We start from the raw sequence: 15674 nt of genomic DNA on the forward strand, positions 1-15674 counted from the left end.
TCCCGGTCACCTGACCTCCCAGCTCTCACTCTGGACAAGCCCCCAGCTTCCCAGTCACCTGACTCCTGTGCTCGCAGTCTGTCTTCCCCCTGCAACCAGAGGTACGGCCCCGGCAGTTCCGGATCCCTTGTTCTGAAAGTACTTACACCCCTGTCTTCCCCCTTACACTTATAAGATGGAGTTTTAATTTATGCCTAATAAATATGAAGTTTCATAGGCTCTGGACATAGCTTTCCACACTGGATTTCCTATTTGATGTATGATCATAAATCAGATAGTGTGACATGCAGAAGTAGTGCTGTTGCTTCAAAGCATCCAGCAATTATTACAAATAACACAAGCACAGGAGACAGGAAGTGTTGTGCTTCAGAAGCATCCAGCAACTAGAGGGGTTAACACAGTCACAGGAGACAGGGAGTGTTTTAGCAGAGCCCATCGGGATTGTGGAGAACTTGTTTTTGTAGTCTGGCTGAAGCCGAAGAAAAGGTAGTGTGTTATCTGTATCTGACAGAAGGCAACTGAACAGGATTCAGATCAGGAGAGAAACTAAACACAGGTCAGATAAACTCCCTGAACTAACAGTGCAGAGTATTATTGGGCAGAAAGATAAGGACTGGAAGGAATTGTGTCATAGGGATCTTCTCCCTCATCAAACCCTTACCCCCTCCATCTCCATGCAGGATAAAGAATGCTGTTTACTATTGAGTCCCTGTGAAGGAATAGCCTGTGATTGTCTATGCATAGAAGTGTGCTGCCAAGAGATCTAGTCTATGCTGAATTATGCTACTGAAGAGACTATAATACTGTGCCTTGTGAAAATACTACTGTATTGTTACTGGAGCCGGTTGCTCAAGAAACTCAGACTGTACTGTAATGAAGATTGTTGCTGTAATATCCCTGAATTGCACTGGCCGTGCTTCAGATTAAATTCCACTGTTTAACTGTTGAAAAAGACTCGTCAGATGTGTCTGGTCAGCAATTGAATCTATCGTGTCCCTGAGAGAAGCTACAGCCTATGGTCGCCCTGAGTAACGGTTCCCTCAGGATTCCAAAGAATTCATGAAACCCGTCTCGCCCTATCTGAACCTAGCGGCGTGCGTGTAACAATAGGTATACCATACAAAATCGTTAAAGGGAACCTGTCAGCTGATTACATGCAGCTCAATCCACAGGCAGCATGTATCAGGCACCGGCTGTATGATCTCAGCCAGGTATGTTTTACTCTGAAATGCTGAGGCATTTCAGGAAAAAACATACTTTAAAAATCAATCCCTGCATTCTTGTATACCGAGAGACCTGTCACTCCAGGGGACTGGGCGGGGAGAAACCACGAGGGACCTGCCTTTCCGACTAGTCTCTCGTGCAGCTCAGTCCCCAGCCGCTTTTAAAGTATGTTTTCCTCTGAAACTTAACAATGTTTCAGAGTCAAACATTCCTGGCTGACATCATGCAGCCAGTATCTAATACATGTTACTTGTGGATCGGGCAGCATGAATCAGATGTCAGATTCTTTTTAAAGAAATAACATTTACCATACGTCTCCTTTAGATCACCATCATTTTTTAAACTTCTCTTTATTTCTTTAGGTTATTAGAAGACCTAAAAGTTTACCAACAATTTTTCACTTTTTTTTTTTCAACAAAATTTTCAAAACCTATTATTGCATGGTCCTATATACTTTGAAGCTAGTTTGAGACTCTCAAACTAAGACAAATATGCTCCATTTAAATACAAAAAGCAAAACCACAATAACAATTAAAATTCCCCCAAAATTCAAGAAAAAAAACACAGCAAAATATGCAGCAGTATTTACCTGCTCAGATCTTAGACCAAAATGCACTACCAGGGTGCAGCAGACCCATTTAAAGAGGGTGGCTACACAGGTGCAAAATACTGATGAGACAATCACTGACAACCTACCATTTCATGGAGGGGGTGACTGCTTAGTATTTGAATTGCACACACAAACGCTTGTATAGGGCTGTTCACACATAGGTAGTGCACAGTATCCGGCTTACAGCCTATTAGTTACGCCCATACTATTAGATTAGGCGGGCAGCCCTGTACTATCCAAGTACACCCCATGGGCACAGACACCCCAGTTTACAATGCCAGCACTAGTGATGAGCGAGTATGTTTTGTTAACCCTTTTTGTTAACAGATTTAATCCATGTGAGGAATGACTGTTTTTCCAGCATTCCTCACATGTATTAAATCTGTCAAACAGTTGCAAATCATGTTCATGGAGCGACGAAAACTTAAAGCCCGAGCACGCTATAAATACTCGGTGCTCAGCCGAGTATACTTGGCGAAAGGGTTAACAAAACATACTCGCTCATCACTAGCCTGCACTGATGGGCCTGGCTGCACCCTGGAATAAAAAAGTGCAAAAATGAATATATAGAATATATGAGGTATTAGTCCATATTTTGGCCAAAATACGCAAGCTCGTAACCCGCATCAAGGGTCCTTCTGCTTACGAGTCCCAACACTAAATACAAAAAGCAAAGCCACAATAAGAAGAATTAAAGGTCTCCCAAAATTCAAGAAAAAAAACACCGCAAAAAAGGGCAGCAGTGTTCACCTGTTCAGATCTTCAGACCAAAATGCACTATCAGGGTGCAGCAAACCCACATAAAGATGGCAGCTACACAGGTGGAAAATACTGATGTGCAATTCAAATACTAAGAAGTCACCCCCTCCATGAAATGGTAGGTTGTGAGTGATTGTCTCATCAGTATTTAGTTTAGTATAATTTTTTATATTTTCACAGGAGGTGATAGGAGAAATTTATCTTGTATGCAATAGCACCCAATATGTGGTCAAAAACTACTGTTTAGGCACGCAGCAGGGCTTAAAAGGAGTGTAGTGGAAATTTTATTTTTTATTAAATATATTGTAGACTCCATGTTGTCTTTGCAGAGCGATTCAGGTGCCAAAACAGCAGAAGCCCCAACTAGTGACACTAATATAGAAACTACACTCTGTAAGGCCTCATTCAGATGTCCGTGTTTCATGTACGTGTTCAATCCCTATTTTGCACGCGCAGAACATGTACCCATTATAATCTAGGCTTCTTTTCATGTGTTTTTCGCGGACTCTGTGTTTCTGCAAAAATAACGGAGACATGTCTGTTTTCTTCCAGCAGCATGGATGGAAAGTGGCAATACAAGTCTATGGGTCTGTGAAAAACACGGACAGCACACGGGTTGATATTCATGTGTCATCCGAGTGCTGTCAATATTTAATATTGCAAAAGGAAAGAAGAAGCTTTGTAATTTATTTATCCATATGTGAAAAACACTGACCAAACACTGATTACACCAGTACCATTTATTTTGCATATGTGAAAAAAACTCACATCTGACTCATTATAGTGAATGGTTCTATAGAACTCCTTCCCAAATAGGATGTACCTATATGTTCATTTTCAGGAAGGGATTAAAAAATAGGAAAAACAGACAGATATTTTCTTTTTTTTTGTGTATGAAAAAAACTGAAGTTATGCCGCCTGGTCATGAATAGGGGGAGAAAGCCCAGAGTTCTATGTTAGTTTAAGCTTTGTTCTGTTATTCCTTTTTGTGCCTGGAAAAGGTAAGAAGAGCATTACAAAAGATGACCCCGGGTGATGACGTTGAGGCATTCCTAATGGTCTTTAAGAGGGTGGCAGAGCGGGAGAAATTGCCTCCAGAGCAGTGGGCGGAGGTACTAGCGCCATTTTTGACAGGCGAGCCGCAGAAGGCCTATTATGACTTGGCCTTGCAGGATGCGAAAGAGTATGCTAAGTTGAAAACTGAGATTTTGGCATGCTTGGGAGTGACTTTGACTGTCAGGGCACAACGGGTGCACCACTGGGCCTATTGCAGTGACAGACCTCCCCGGTCCCAGATGTTCGACCTCCTACACCTGGTCCAAAAGTGGTTGCAACCTGAATCTTCCTCCCCAGCACAGATGGTGGAGAAGGTTGTTATAGACAGGTTTATACACTCTCTTCCGAGGTCGGCGCAATCCTGGGTTGCCCAGGGAGACCCCCATAATGCCGATGACTTGGTGGGGTTGGTGGAAAGATACCAGGCGGTTGAGAGTTCTTGGGGAAACAAGGGGTCGTAAGCCTCTCCATACTGGGGTTCCCAAAAGGGGGTGGACGCCCAAAAGAAGGGAGCTAGAGCCACACCTGGGGGACGCCCTAGATTTCAGGAGGGGTCTGAGTTGCTGCCCAAGGTCCCACCCCATAATATAGTGTGTTAGAGATGTCATACCCCTGGCCATATTGCCGCCCGGTGTCCCATAAACTCTGAGCCAATGGACTGCAACATGGGCCAGCGTTGCTCCTATTTTGCCTACCCCGGCTGCAGCGCAGTTCCTCAACATGGCGAGGGCCTTCAGGCATGCTCAGTGTCAGTAAACGGGGTACAAGTCTCTGGACTATTGGACTCAGGAAGTTAGGTGACCCTGATAAGGGCCACAGTCCCTCATCGACTGGTTCCTGGGAAGGTGTCCGGTGTATCCATGAGGACGCTAAGAACTATCCTGTGGCCCGGATGGATGTAAACATGGACTGTGGCACCATATCTCATGAAGTAGCGGTCGTTAAGGACCTATTGCATCCCATAATAATTGGACGTGACTTTGCATTATTCTGGGAAATGTAGGGGAGAGCGGGGACAACTGGTTGCTCGGACGACAGCCAGATCGCCCCTAAGGAAACTTCCCCGCAGAACATGGTAGACGAGTTTCCCATGTGTGTGTTTGTGGGCAATGAGGATGAGGCAACATCCCTTGAGGCCAATATCCCTGAGCTGGAAATGCCCAACTCAGGGATTTAACTCTGAAAGGGGCCTTTGAAAATGTTACTGTGTTAAATGGGGTGCCTCAGGAGCCGGGGGCTGACACTCGGTTCCCTCATTTTGCTGTGAATGGAGATTTGCTGTACAGAGTAACCAAGCCAAGGGGTGAGGTAATAAAACAGTTGCTGGTGCCAGCGCCCTATAGACGCAGGGTGTTAGACATGGCTCATTCTCATGTGTTGGGTGGTCACCTGGGTGCAGACAAGACTCAGGAACAGATCCTCCAGAGATTCTACTGGCCAGGTTGCTATAGAGAAATAAAGAGTTATTGTCATTCCTGCCCCACATGCCAGATAACTTCCCCAGTGGCCCACTTCCGCAGTCCCCTAGTGCCCCTACCTGTCATCGAGGTTCCATTCGAACGCATAGCAATGGATCTAGTGGGGCCCTTGGCCAAGTCCGCCCGAGGGCATCAGTATATCCTGGTGGTATTAGATTATGCTACACGGTATCCGGAGGCCGTACCACTACGAAACTCCTCCGCCAGGTGTATAGCCCGGGAGTTAGTCCACATATTTTCAAGAACGGGGTTGCCTAAAGAGATCCTAACAGACCAAGGAACTCCATTTATGTCGAAGGTCATGAGGGAATTGTGCAAGACATTGCAGATTGCACAACTGAGAACCTCTGTGTACCATCCCCAGACGGACGGACTGGTCGAGAGGTTTAACAAAACCTTGAAAGCAATGTTGAGGAAAGCAGTGGAAAAGGATGGCCGAGACTGGGACTGCCTGCTTCCCTATCTGTTGTTCGCCATCAGGGAAGTTCCCCAAGCTTCCACAGGCTTCTCCCCGTTTGAACTACTCTACAGACAACACCCTCGAGGACTCCTGGATGTGGCGAAAGAGTCCTGGGAAGCTGAGACCACTCCATATAGCAGCGTGGTGAAGCACATTGCCCAGATGCAAGAGAGGATTGCCCACGTGATGCGCATTATGAGGGAGCACCTCCTCAAGGCACAAGAGGCACAGTCCAGGGTGTATAATAGGTCGGCCAGGGTGAGACCGTTCAACCCAGGAGATAGAGTGCTTGTGCTAGTGCCCACAGTTGAGAGCAAGTTCATGGCCAAGTGGCAGGCCCCCTATGAGGTGGTAGAGAAAGTGGGGGAAGTCAACTATAAAATCCACCAACCGGGGAAGAGGAAGCCCTACCAAATTTACCAAGTTAACTTGATTAAGCCATGGCAAGATAGAGAGCCCGTGGAAGCTCCCTGTTTAGTGGCTGAGGCTGACGCCGATGTGAAAAAGGTCAAGGTGGCAGAGTCGCTGTCTCGTGCCCAAAAGCAACAGTGCAAAGAGTTGCTACAGCGAAATAAAGACCTGTTTTCGGAGTTACCAGGACTCACTCAGGTTATAGAGCATGAGGTACTCACAGAGCCTCATGTTCGCGTCAATCTAAAACCATACCGGATCCCAGAGACCCACAGAGAGGTGATCTCAAAATAAGTGAGGAGGATGCTTAACCTGGGAGTCATTGAAGAGTCCAAAAGTGGATCGTCCAGTTCTATAGTCTTAGTGCCGAAACAAGATGGGGAATGGCGGTTTTGAAACGACTATAGAAAGTTGAACGAGGTCTCGAAGTTCGACACCTACCCAATGCCTAGGGTAGATGAGCTTATCGAAAGGCTAGGACCCGCTCGGTACATCACCACCCTGGACCTCACCAAAGGATATTGGCAAATTCCCCTGTCCAAGAGGCCAGGGAGAAGACAACATCCATCTGGTGACGAGAAGGCTATCAATGTGTCAGGATGCTGTTTGAGTTGCAGGGAGCTCCGGCCACCTTCCAGAGAGCCATGGACTGGATCTTAGCACCCCACAAAAAGTATGCAGCGGCCTACCTAGATGACATTGTCATATTCAGCCAGGACTGGGAAAGTCATCTGGACAAAGTTCAAGCCATACTTGAGGCCCTAAAGAAGGCGGGCTTTACCATCAACCCGAAGAAATGTGCCATGGGGATGGAGGAAACAAAGTACCTAGGGTACGTGGTTGGTAGAGGGGAAATAAAACCACAAATAAATAAGGTTGAGGCGATCTTGAACTGGCCACAGCCCCTCTCAAAGAAGCAGGTCAGGGCATTTCTAGGCATTGTGGGCTACTATCGAAGATTTGTCCCTAACTTTGCCCTGATAGCAGCCCCACTGACGGATCTTCTGAAAGGGACGAAGTTGGCTATGGCCAAGTGGTCCCTGGAAGCAGAAGCGGCCTTCCAGGAATTTAAACTGGTCCTCTGTAAACAGCCAGTCCTCTGTATACAGCCACTCTTTCTCCAAAGAGTTTGTGGTCCAGACGGATGCATCGGATGTCGGGCTGGGAGCAGTCTTGTCCAAGGAGATTAACGGAGAAGAACACCCTGTAATATACCTCAGTCGGAAGCTCTCCACATGTGAGAAGAACTACTCCATTGTAGAAAAAGAATGTTTGGCCATTAAGTGGGCGTTAGACACTCTGAGGTATTACCTGTTAAGTAGAAGGTTCAGGTTAGTGTCAGACCATGCCCCACTTAGGTGGATGCGAGAAAAGAAGGGGAACAATGCCAGAGTGACTAGGTGGTTCCTGGCCCTACAAGATTTTAGTTTCCGGGTGGAGCATAGGCCTGGGAAACAACATGGGAATGCTGATGCCTTGTCAAGGGTTTATTGTATGGCGACAGAAGGTGCCAAGCCTCCCGGCTTTGGGCAGAGAGGAGGGTATGTAAGGTGGCTGCCGGACAGGTCGTGGACGGGAGGTATGTGTCCCCGAAGTGACAAGCTTCGGTGATGTAGGACCCGGAGAAGCAGGCTCCAGCACACATAGTGCTGAGAGGAATTTAATGGGCCGGGATTACAGGGCCGGGTTTTACGAGCAGCTGAAAGAGCTGGGGGGGGGGGGGAATAGTTGCTCACTTACTGTACCTCCAGTCCAGGTCTTGGAAGGCTGATTTAAGACAGCTGCGCCTGTCTCAGCCTGTCTGTGTGTGTTGGGCAAGGTGAGCAGACCTTCCATGTGCTGCTCAGACTCTGCTGGGGGCACAGAAAGGCACTTTGTTTAAACAGCTGAAGCCGTGCTGCATGGACTTGTTATTTTGAGCTTTGTTCTGTTATTCCTTTTTTGTGCCAGGAAAAGGCTGTTACTTTTGTTTCCTCATTGGTGTATGGACATTAAATAAACCACCAGCTTGTTTGAACCCGTGGACTGCTTCACTGTGTGAACCTGTGCCTACCTCCAACGCGGCTCAGTGAGTACAAATCCCTATAATATATTCAGCATTAGATGTGCTCTGACTTTGTTAACTTTTATACAAATATTTTCTGGGGATTCTCTGATATGGGCAAAGATCATTTTAAAGGAATTTGGAGGAGCTGAGCTGTGACATCACCTATTTTAATGGTGGATCCTTTGTTATCTACTGTATAGAGAGGAGTTACCATTCATTGTATTCCTGTTTGTGACGATAATGAGACCACTGAAAGGTCTTCGTTAAATAACAGAACGTATGAGTCTAGTATTTAAGGGGTTGTCTGGGACTGTTATATTGATGGCCCTTAGGATAGGTCATCAATATCTGATCAGTGGATGTGCTGAGTTGTGGAGCTTAACAGCACAGCTCTATCAAAGGCATAGTGGCTATGGCCAAGTACTGTACACCAGATTAGGGGGTGGATCAGCAATACCTGGCCCTGGTTACCATTCTGCTGATGGAGTTGTACTGTCCGGCACTGGGAACAGTTGCACCCCCACCGATAAGATAATGATGACCTATCCTAAGGATCCCCGGTCATACATACAACACCTGACAATACCTAACAACTCCCAACCTACTCAGAAAAGGTAAATTTAGATTTTGTTACTAGTGGTTATGCAAACGCCAAATAGGAACTCCGATACCGGTGAGCTCGGGCACCAGTCTAATGTGTATGGGGGCACCCTGACTCTTCCCCCATAGATGTTGTTGGAGGAGTGTCTGGCATATCAGATATTGGACTGCTGAATCTTTTGTTTTCAGTGAGATAAGCCACAGCCAGAAGTCTGGAAGCAGCTCTGTTGTAGAAGATACAGGTAGAGTAAAGGCCCCGTCACACATAAAGAGATCGCTAGCGAGATCGTTGATACGTCACGGTTTTTGTGACGCAATAGCGATCTTGCTAGTAATCTCGTTATGTCTGACAGGAAGCAAAAAATCAGGCCCCTGCTGTGAGATCGCTGATCGTTACAAAGCTTCCTGGACCATTCCTGGGTCGTTGCGCTCCCGCTGGGCAGTGTGCATCGCTGTATTTGACACCTTATCAACGACCTCGTTAGCGATTCAGAACTGAGACACTTAGGCGTGCATAAATTGGACTTTTCTGCGCCCCTCGTCCCCGATTGGTGGTCGCTACAGCGTTCTCATTTTCCGCCGTGCATAAAGAAGGCAACAGAATAGCGATTCCATCCTTTGTTTCTGACCTCGTGCTGGATTGCAGATCCTAGCAGAATTCTCCAGGCTGTTGATATGTGGAGTCACAGCCAAAGAACACTACTACAATCCACAAACCAGAACGCTTGTCAGGAACAAAGTCCAGATGAATGGATACAGAGTCACAGCCGGAGAACGCTACTACGATCTGAAACCAGAACGCCGTCAGGAACAAAGGGACGGAATTGCTACAACGTGGCCTTCTTTTAAACCAAGGCCGCACAATCAGAACGCAGTAGCGTCCACCAATCGGAGATGAGGGGGCGCGGAAAAGTAATTTTATGCACGCCTTTGTGACACAGTACAGTCCCTATCAAGGTGTGGATCGTTGAAATAGCTGCTGTGTGAAAGCGTCCCAACGACTGCCGAGATCGTTAGTTAGATCGCTGGGGCGGCCGAAATCGTTGGGAAGTTCTGCATGTTTGACAGCTCCCCAGCAATCACGAAACGACTCTCCAGCGATCCCAAAACCGTGACGTAATAACGATCTCGCTAGCGATCTCGTTATGTGTGACGGGGCCTTAAGTGCTCTTCGGTATGGAGAAATCAGCAGAGATAGCTGCCCGCCAAATAATTGTCTGGACCAGACCTGAGCAAAGTGCTGCCCGCGGGCCACATACAGCCCTCTGGCTGTACCAGTCCAGCCTATGGACTGAGACAGCCAAAGGGCTGAAACAGTAGCCCACGGGCCGCACCCTGCCCTCCCCTACCCGCCATCCATCCACCGCTGTCACCACTATCTGCAACCTCAGGATGCAGGCAGATGTGAATACATTGGTGGAGGACAGAGTCGCTGGCTCCATCTTCCACCAATCAGCGTGTGAGACAGCAGACACGATGATGTCATTTCATCGCGTCAGCTGTGCACTGGGGAGAGTCAGTGCACTGGAAACACGAGCAGAGGCAGAGCATCAGGGGAACGGTAGCGAGGTGAGTATGTGGTGTTTTTTTCATGTGTATGGGATATTTGTATGTACCAAGTAGGGTATGCGGGTTTCATACTGCATATGAGAGGCTATGTGGGGTTCATACTGTATATAGGGACTATGTGGGGCCCATACTGTATATGGAAGGCTATGTGGGGCTCATGCTGTATATAGGGAGGTTATGTGGGGCTCATGCTCTACATAGGAAGGCTATGTGGGGCTCATGCTCTACATAGGAAGGTTATGTGGGGCTCATGCTGAATATAGGGAGGCTATGTGGGGCTCATGCTGCATATAGGAAGGCAAAGTGGGGCTCATGCTGCATATAGGAAGGCAAAGTGGGGCTCATGCTGCATATAGGAAGGCAAAGTGGGGCTCATGCTGCATATAGGGAGGCTATGTGGGGATCATGCTCTACATAGGAAGGCTATGTGGGGCTCATGCTGAATATAGGGAGGCTATGTGGGGCTCATGCTGCATATAGGAAGGCAAAGTGGGGCTCATACTGCATATAGGAAGGCAAAGTGGGGCTCATGCTGCATATAGGAAGGCAAAGTGGGGCTCATGCTGCATATAGGGAGGCTATATGGGATCATGCTGTATATAGGGAAGCTATGTGGGGTCTCGTACTGTATATAGGAGGTATGTGAATGCTCATACTGTATATGGGGGGCTATGTGGGTGCCCATACTGTATATGGGGGACTATGTGGGGGCCCATACTGTACATAGGGAGGCTATGTGGGGCTCATGCTGTACATAGGGAGGCTATGTGGGCTCATGCTGTACATAGGGAGGCTATGTGGGGCTCATGCTGTAAATAAGAAGGCAATGTGGGGCTCATGCTGTATATAGAGAGGCCATGTGGGGCTCATGCTGTATATAGGGAGGCTATGTGGGGATCATGCTGTATATAGGGAGGCTATGTGGGGTCTCATACTGTAAATAGGAGGTATGTGAATGTTCATACTGTATATGGGAGGCTATGTTGGGCCCATACTGTATATGGGGGGCTATGTGGGGGCCCATACTGTATATGGGGGGCTATGTGGGGGCCCATACTGTACATAGGGAGTCTATGTGGGGTTCATGCTGTACATAGGGAGGCTACGTGGGGCTCATGCTGTACATAGGGAGGTTATGTGGGGCTCAAACTGTACATAGTAAGGCTATGTGGGGCTCATGTTGAATATAGGGAGGCTATGTGGGGCTCATGTTGAATATAGGGAGGCAATGTGGGGCTCATGCTGTATATAGGGAGGCAATGTGGGGCTCATGCTGTATATAGAGAGGCAATGTGGGGCTCATGCTGCATATAGGGAGGCAATGTGGGACTCCTGCTGTATATAGGGAGGCAATGTGGGGCTCATGCTGTATATAGGGAGGCAATGTGGGGCTCATGCTGTATATAGGGAGGCAATGTGGGGCTCATGCTGTATATAGAGAGGCAATTTGGGACTCATGCTGTATATAGGGAGGCAATGTGGGGCTCATGCTGTATATGGGAGGCTATTTGGGGCTCATTCTGAATACAGGAGGCTATGTGGGGCCCATGCTGCTGCTTTTCTCAGGAGTGGGAGCCAAAACCAGGAGTGGGTGATAAATGCAGAATTGGTGACTTGTTTCTATTATACCTTTTCTCTGATTGTTCATCACCTGGTTTTGGCTCGCACTCCTGAGAAAAAATACTGACCAAATACTGATAGTGGGGCCATGGCCTAATAGTTGTCCTATGGAGAGATTCTCCTACCTGAGCTGTGGATCTCTGCAGTTCTCTTGGCTACTTCTCTAGTTAGTGCTCTCCTTGGAGATGTCAGTTTAGGTAGATGGCTATGTCTTTGTAGGTTTGCAGTTGTGCCATACTCCTTTCATTTTTGGATGATGGATTGAACAGTGCTCTGCGAAAAGTTCAGGGCTTTGGCTATATTTTAAAACTTAACCCTGCTTTAATCTTCTCCACAACTTCATCCCTGACCGGTCTGGTATGCTACTTGGTATTCAAGATGCTGTTTAATCCCCAAAGTTCCCAAACAAACCTCCGAGGCCTTAACAGAACAGCTGTAGTTATACTGAATATATTACACATAGGTGGACTCAATTTAGTAATTATGTGACTTCTGGAGGCAATTGGTCACTCAGGATTTTATTTAGGGCTATCAGACTACAGGGGGCTGAATACAAATGCATATCACAATTTTCAGTTTTATAATGTTAAAATATTTAGAAAACCATGTATCACTTCCTTTACACTTCACAAATACTTACTACTTTGTGTTGGTATATCACATAAAATCCCAATAAAATACATTTAAGTTTGTGGGTGAAAAAATGTGCAAAAGTTCACAGGGTATGAATACATTTTCAATTAACTATAAATACTGGGAAATACTGTTCTTAAAATCATTATGGGTACCATCACTGGAGGAAAAAGACAAAAAAAGGCCCTGTACAAGAATAATATATGGTCCCTTTGCAGCCAAGAGCTCATCATAATGCACAATTCCACCTGCTTTGGAGGTGGAAATGGGCCCCTTGCCTCTTGGGCTCCTGTGTGACTGCACAGGTTGCATCAATGTTATGTCCACCCCGGGTACCATATATTAGTTCCCCACAAATCTGATATCCATATTGCTGTAAATGTCTATAATGGGGGAAAAAAGGCATCAAGTTCTCAGTTATGGAGAATTATAGAACGACATTTATGGAAGTATTACATAAATAATATTATTAACATTGTATACAATTTCTCCTTGTTTGCTAGGATGGAGAAAACTACTGCAGCAGTGGCTTCCAAGGACAGGATATTGCTCCCCCTGCAGGACCTCTGTGGATTCTGGGAGATGTCTTTATAGGACAGTTTTATTCTGTGTTTGATCGAGGTTACAACAGAGTGGGACTTGCTCCAGTTGTTCCATATGAATCTGTAACAAATGGGGTATAATAAATTGTGGGATTTTTAGGTGTTTTAAAGACATCGCAATGTCAGATGTCCTCCTAATCTAGGGACCATAATAGAATCCCTGAGTACATTTCTTTTTACAGCTTTATTAAACATAAAACAGATGTTTTAACAAATTAAGATGTTTACATTCCTGCAATCCAAATTAACTGGAGTTATAATGTACAATATAAAAACATTATAAGAGTATTAAATATAAGGAATAAGCTGTCGGTACCTGTTTGTAATTACTGTACAAGGCGTCCATTTTTCACATCTGTGTTTTTAACGGATAGAACATGAACCCATTAAAATCTGTGAAGCTGTTCACATGTACTTGTGTTTTTTTGCTGACTTTGTGTCTGAAAAAAAATCACGGAGATAACTATTTTTTTGTCAGATTTATGGATGAAAGTCACCCATACAAGTGACAGCACTTGGACGACATTACTATCTTTGCAAGTAATTTATTTATTTTTCCAAAAGTGAAAATCACTGACCAAACTCAGATGGTAAAACCTGACACACTGACCAATCACTGATGAAAACCAGATCCAAAACACTGATGACATTCGTACCATTTTTTTGTGTAAGGCCATGGCCCCACTATCAGTATTTGATCAGTATTTTTTCTCAGGAGTGGGAGCCAAAACCAGGAGTGGGTGATAAATGCAGAATTGGTGACTTGTTTCTATTATACCTTTTCTCTGATTGTTCCTCACCTGGCTTTGGCTCCCACTCCTGAGAAAAAATACTGACCGAATACTGACCAAATACTGATAGTGGGGTTGGGGCCTAAGTGAGCACCACTGACGTCTGAATGAGGCCTAATGCGGACTTATAAAATGAATGTCAACCGTTTAACACTATGGAAAAGATTTATGAACCTGCCAAAAAGTAATAATTCTTGTTGCCAGTATCAATCAATCACAACATAGGTGTCAGTTTATCAGGGCACTTGTAGAAATGGAAGTTGAGCTAATTTGTTGCTATTTGCAAAATGGACAGATTTTCTTTTAGGCTATGTGCTCACGATGCAGAAATGAAGCAGACAATTTCTGCAGCATTTCTGCATCTCCCTGGCAGAAAAAACGCATGCAGATTGTACATGCGGATTGTGCATGCGTTTTTCCTGCAGAATACATGCGGATTCACATGTGTATCCACATGCGTTAACACATGTGTTTCCGCATGCGGACTGACAAGCACTTTCCAGGCGATAGCATCACTTGGAAAGTGCTTGACAACTAGGTCACACTATATAAATCCATGCAAAAGGCATGGATTTATATAGTGTGACCGTAAAAATAAAAAAATAAAGCTATACTTACCACTGATCCCCCACCGCGTGTGTTGTCGCGCTCCTTCCGGGTTGCCGGCATCTCGCGAGACAGCCTGCGGTCACATGACCGCGACGTCATCTCAGGTCCTGGAAGGAGAAGCGCTGCAGGGGCCGCCGGACAGGTGAATATAAACTTTATTTATTATTTTATTCTTTTTTTTCACAGGTACAATGGTACCCAGGTCTGGATGAGAGTCTTTTCTCCTCCAGAACTGGGTACCATCCGCACATAGAGACGCAAATAATAAGCTTGTACAAATGTACAGACACGGATTCTATGCGTCTCAATGCAAGTCAATGGCGGCGATTCCGCTGTGCTTCCGCAAAATTAATGAACATGCTGCGGATTTATTTGCGCTGCAGAAACACTGCGGAAAAATCCGCAGCATGTGCATTGACATTGCGGAATGCCATTGGGGACCATGGGGTGCGGATTACCATGCGTTTTTGATGCATTTCCGCTGCGGAAATTCCGCAGCATAAACGCATGAAAAACACATCGTGTGCACGCAGCCTTAGACAGCTATTTATAAATTAGGCCTTTTGCTTTTCTGAGGGTTCACTCACACGACCGTATAACTCGGATGTGTGCTATCTGGTGTTTTATCAGATCGCACTCTGTGCAATGTTATACTATGGAGCAGTGCACATCTGCTTTTATTTTTTTTACTCACACCGATTCGGCATGAGAAAAAAATCGCAGCATGCTGAGTGGCTCCACAAATCGGATCATGCGGACCCATACAAGTCTATGTGTGTGTGAATCATTGGACTGGACTTGGATGTCATCCAAGTGCAGTCCGATTTCTGCGGCTTCAGACAATGGAGAAGATGGAGAAATTAAGTTCTCAGTGCGATTTTCCCATGCAAGAAAATCGGATCACAATACACATACACATGGATCAAACTCTAATCAAAGTTTGAGCCAAGTGTGATTACCATGATTGAACAGAGAGAGAGAGAATCATTGCCTGTGTGAGAGAAGCCCTGATACAGATCTTCTCTGTAGGGGAAGGTACTTGCAGAGATTGCACTGTTTTTGCCAACACAGCCACACTTCTGGTTAGTTCTTGTAGCTTTGTTAAGATGTGCTTGACTGTCCGTTTATCAGTGTCCGGCCAGGACTTGACTTCCCTCTGCGTGGCACCAGTTAGCTGACCGATCAGAATGCTGACCTTCTGCCCT

The 15674-nt window shown here is 45.9% G+C and overlaps 1 protein-coding gene across 2 annotated transcripts in view; it reads left to right on the plus strand.

Annotated features, from left to right (window-relative positions):
• CTSE (cathepsin E) overlaps nt 1–13477 on the plus strand; it is a 91378-nt gene extending 77901 nt beyond the window's left edge. The window contains exon 9 of one of the 2 annotated variants that reach the window (XM_073666945.1): nt 12971–13477. In XM_073666945.1, the coding sequence (XP_073523046.1) occupies nt 12971–13150 (180 nt within the window). In that variant the 3' untranslated portion in view covers nt 13151–13477. Of the gene's footprint in view, nt 1–7948; nt 8009–12970 lie in introns of those variants that run through there. The other variant, XM_073666946.1, reaches the window with a different exon arrangement.
• Nucleotides 13478–15674: the final 2197 nt, after the last annotated feature.

This window comes from Phyllobates terribilis, unplaced genomic scaffold, assembly GCF_046119375.1.
Source record: "Phyllobates terribilis strain yellow unplaced genomic scaffold, ASM4611937v1 Scaffold_2__4_contigs__length_985480577, whole genome shotgun sequence".
NCBI classification, from domain to species: domain Eukaryota; kingdom Metazoa; phylum Chordata; class Amphibia; order Anura; family Dendrobatidae; genus Phyllobates; species Phyllobates terribilis.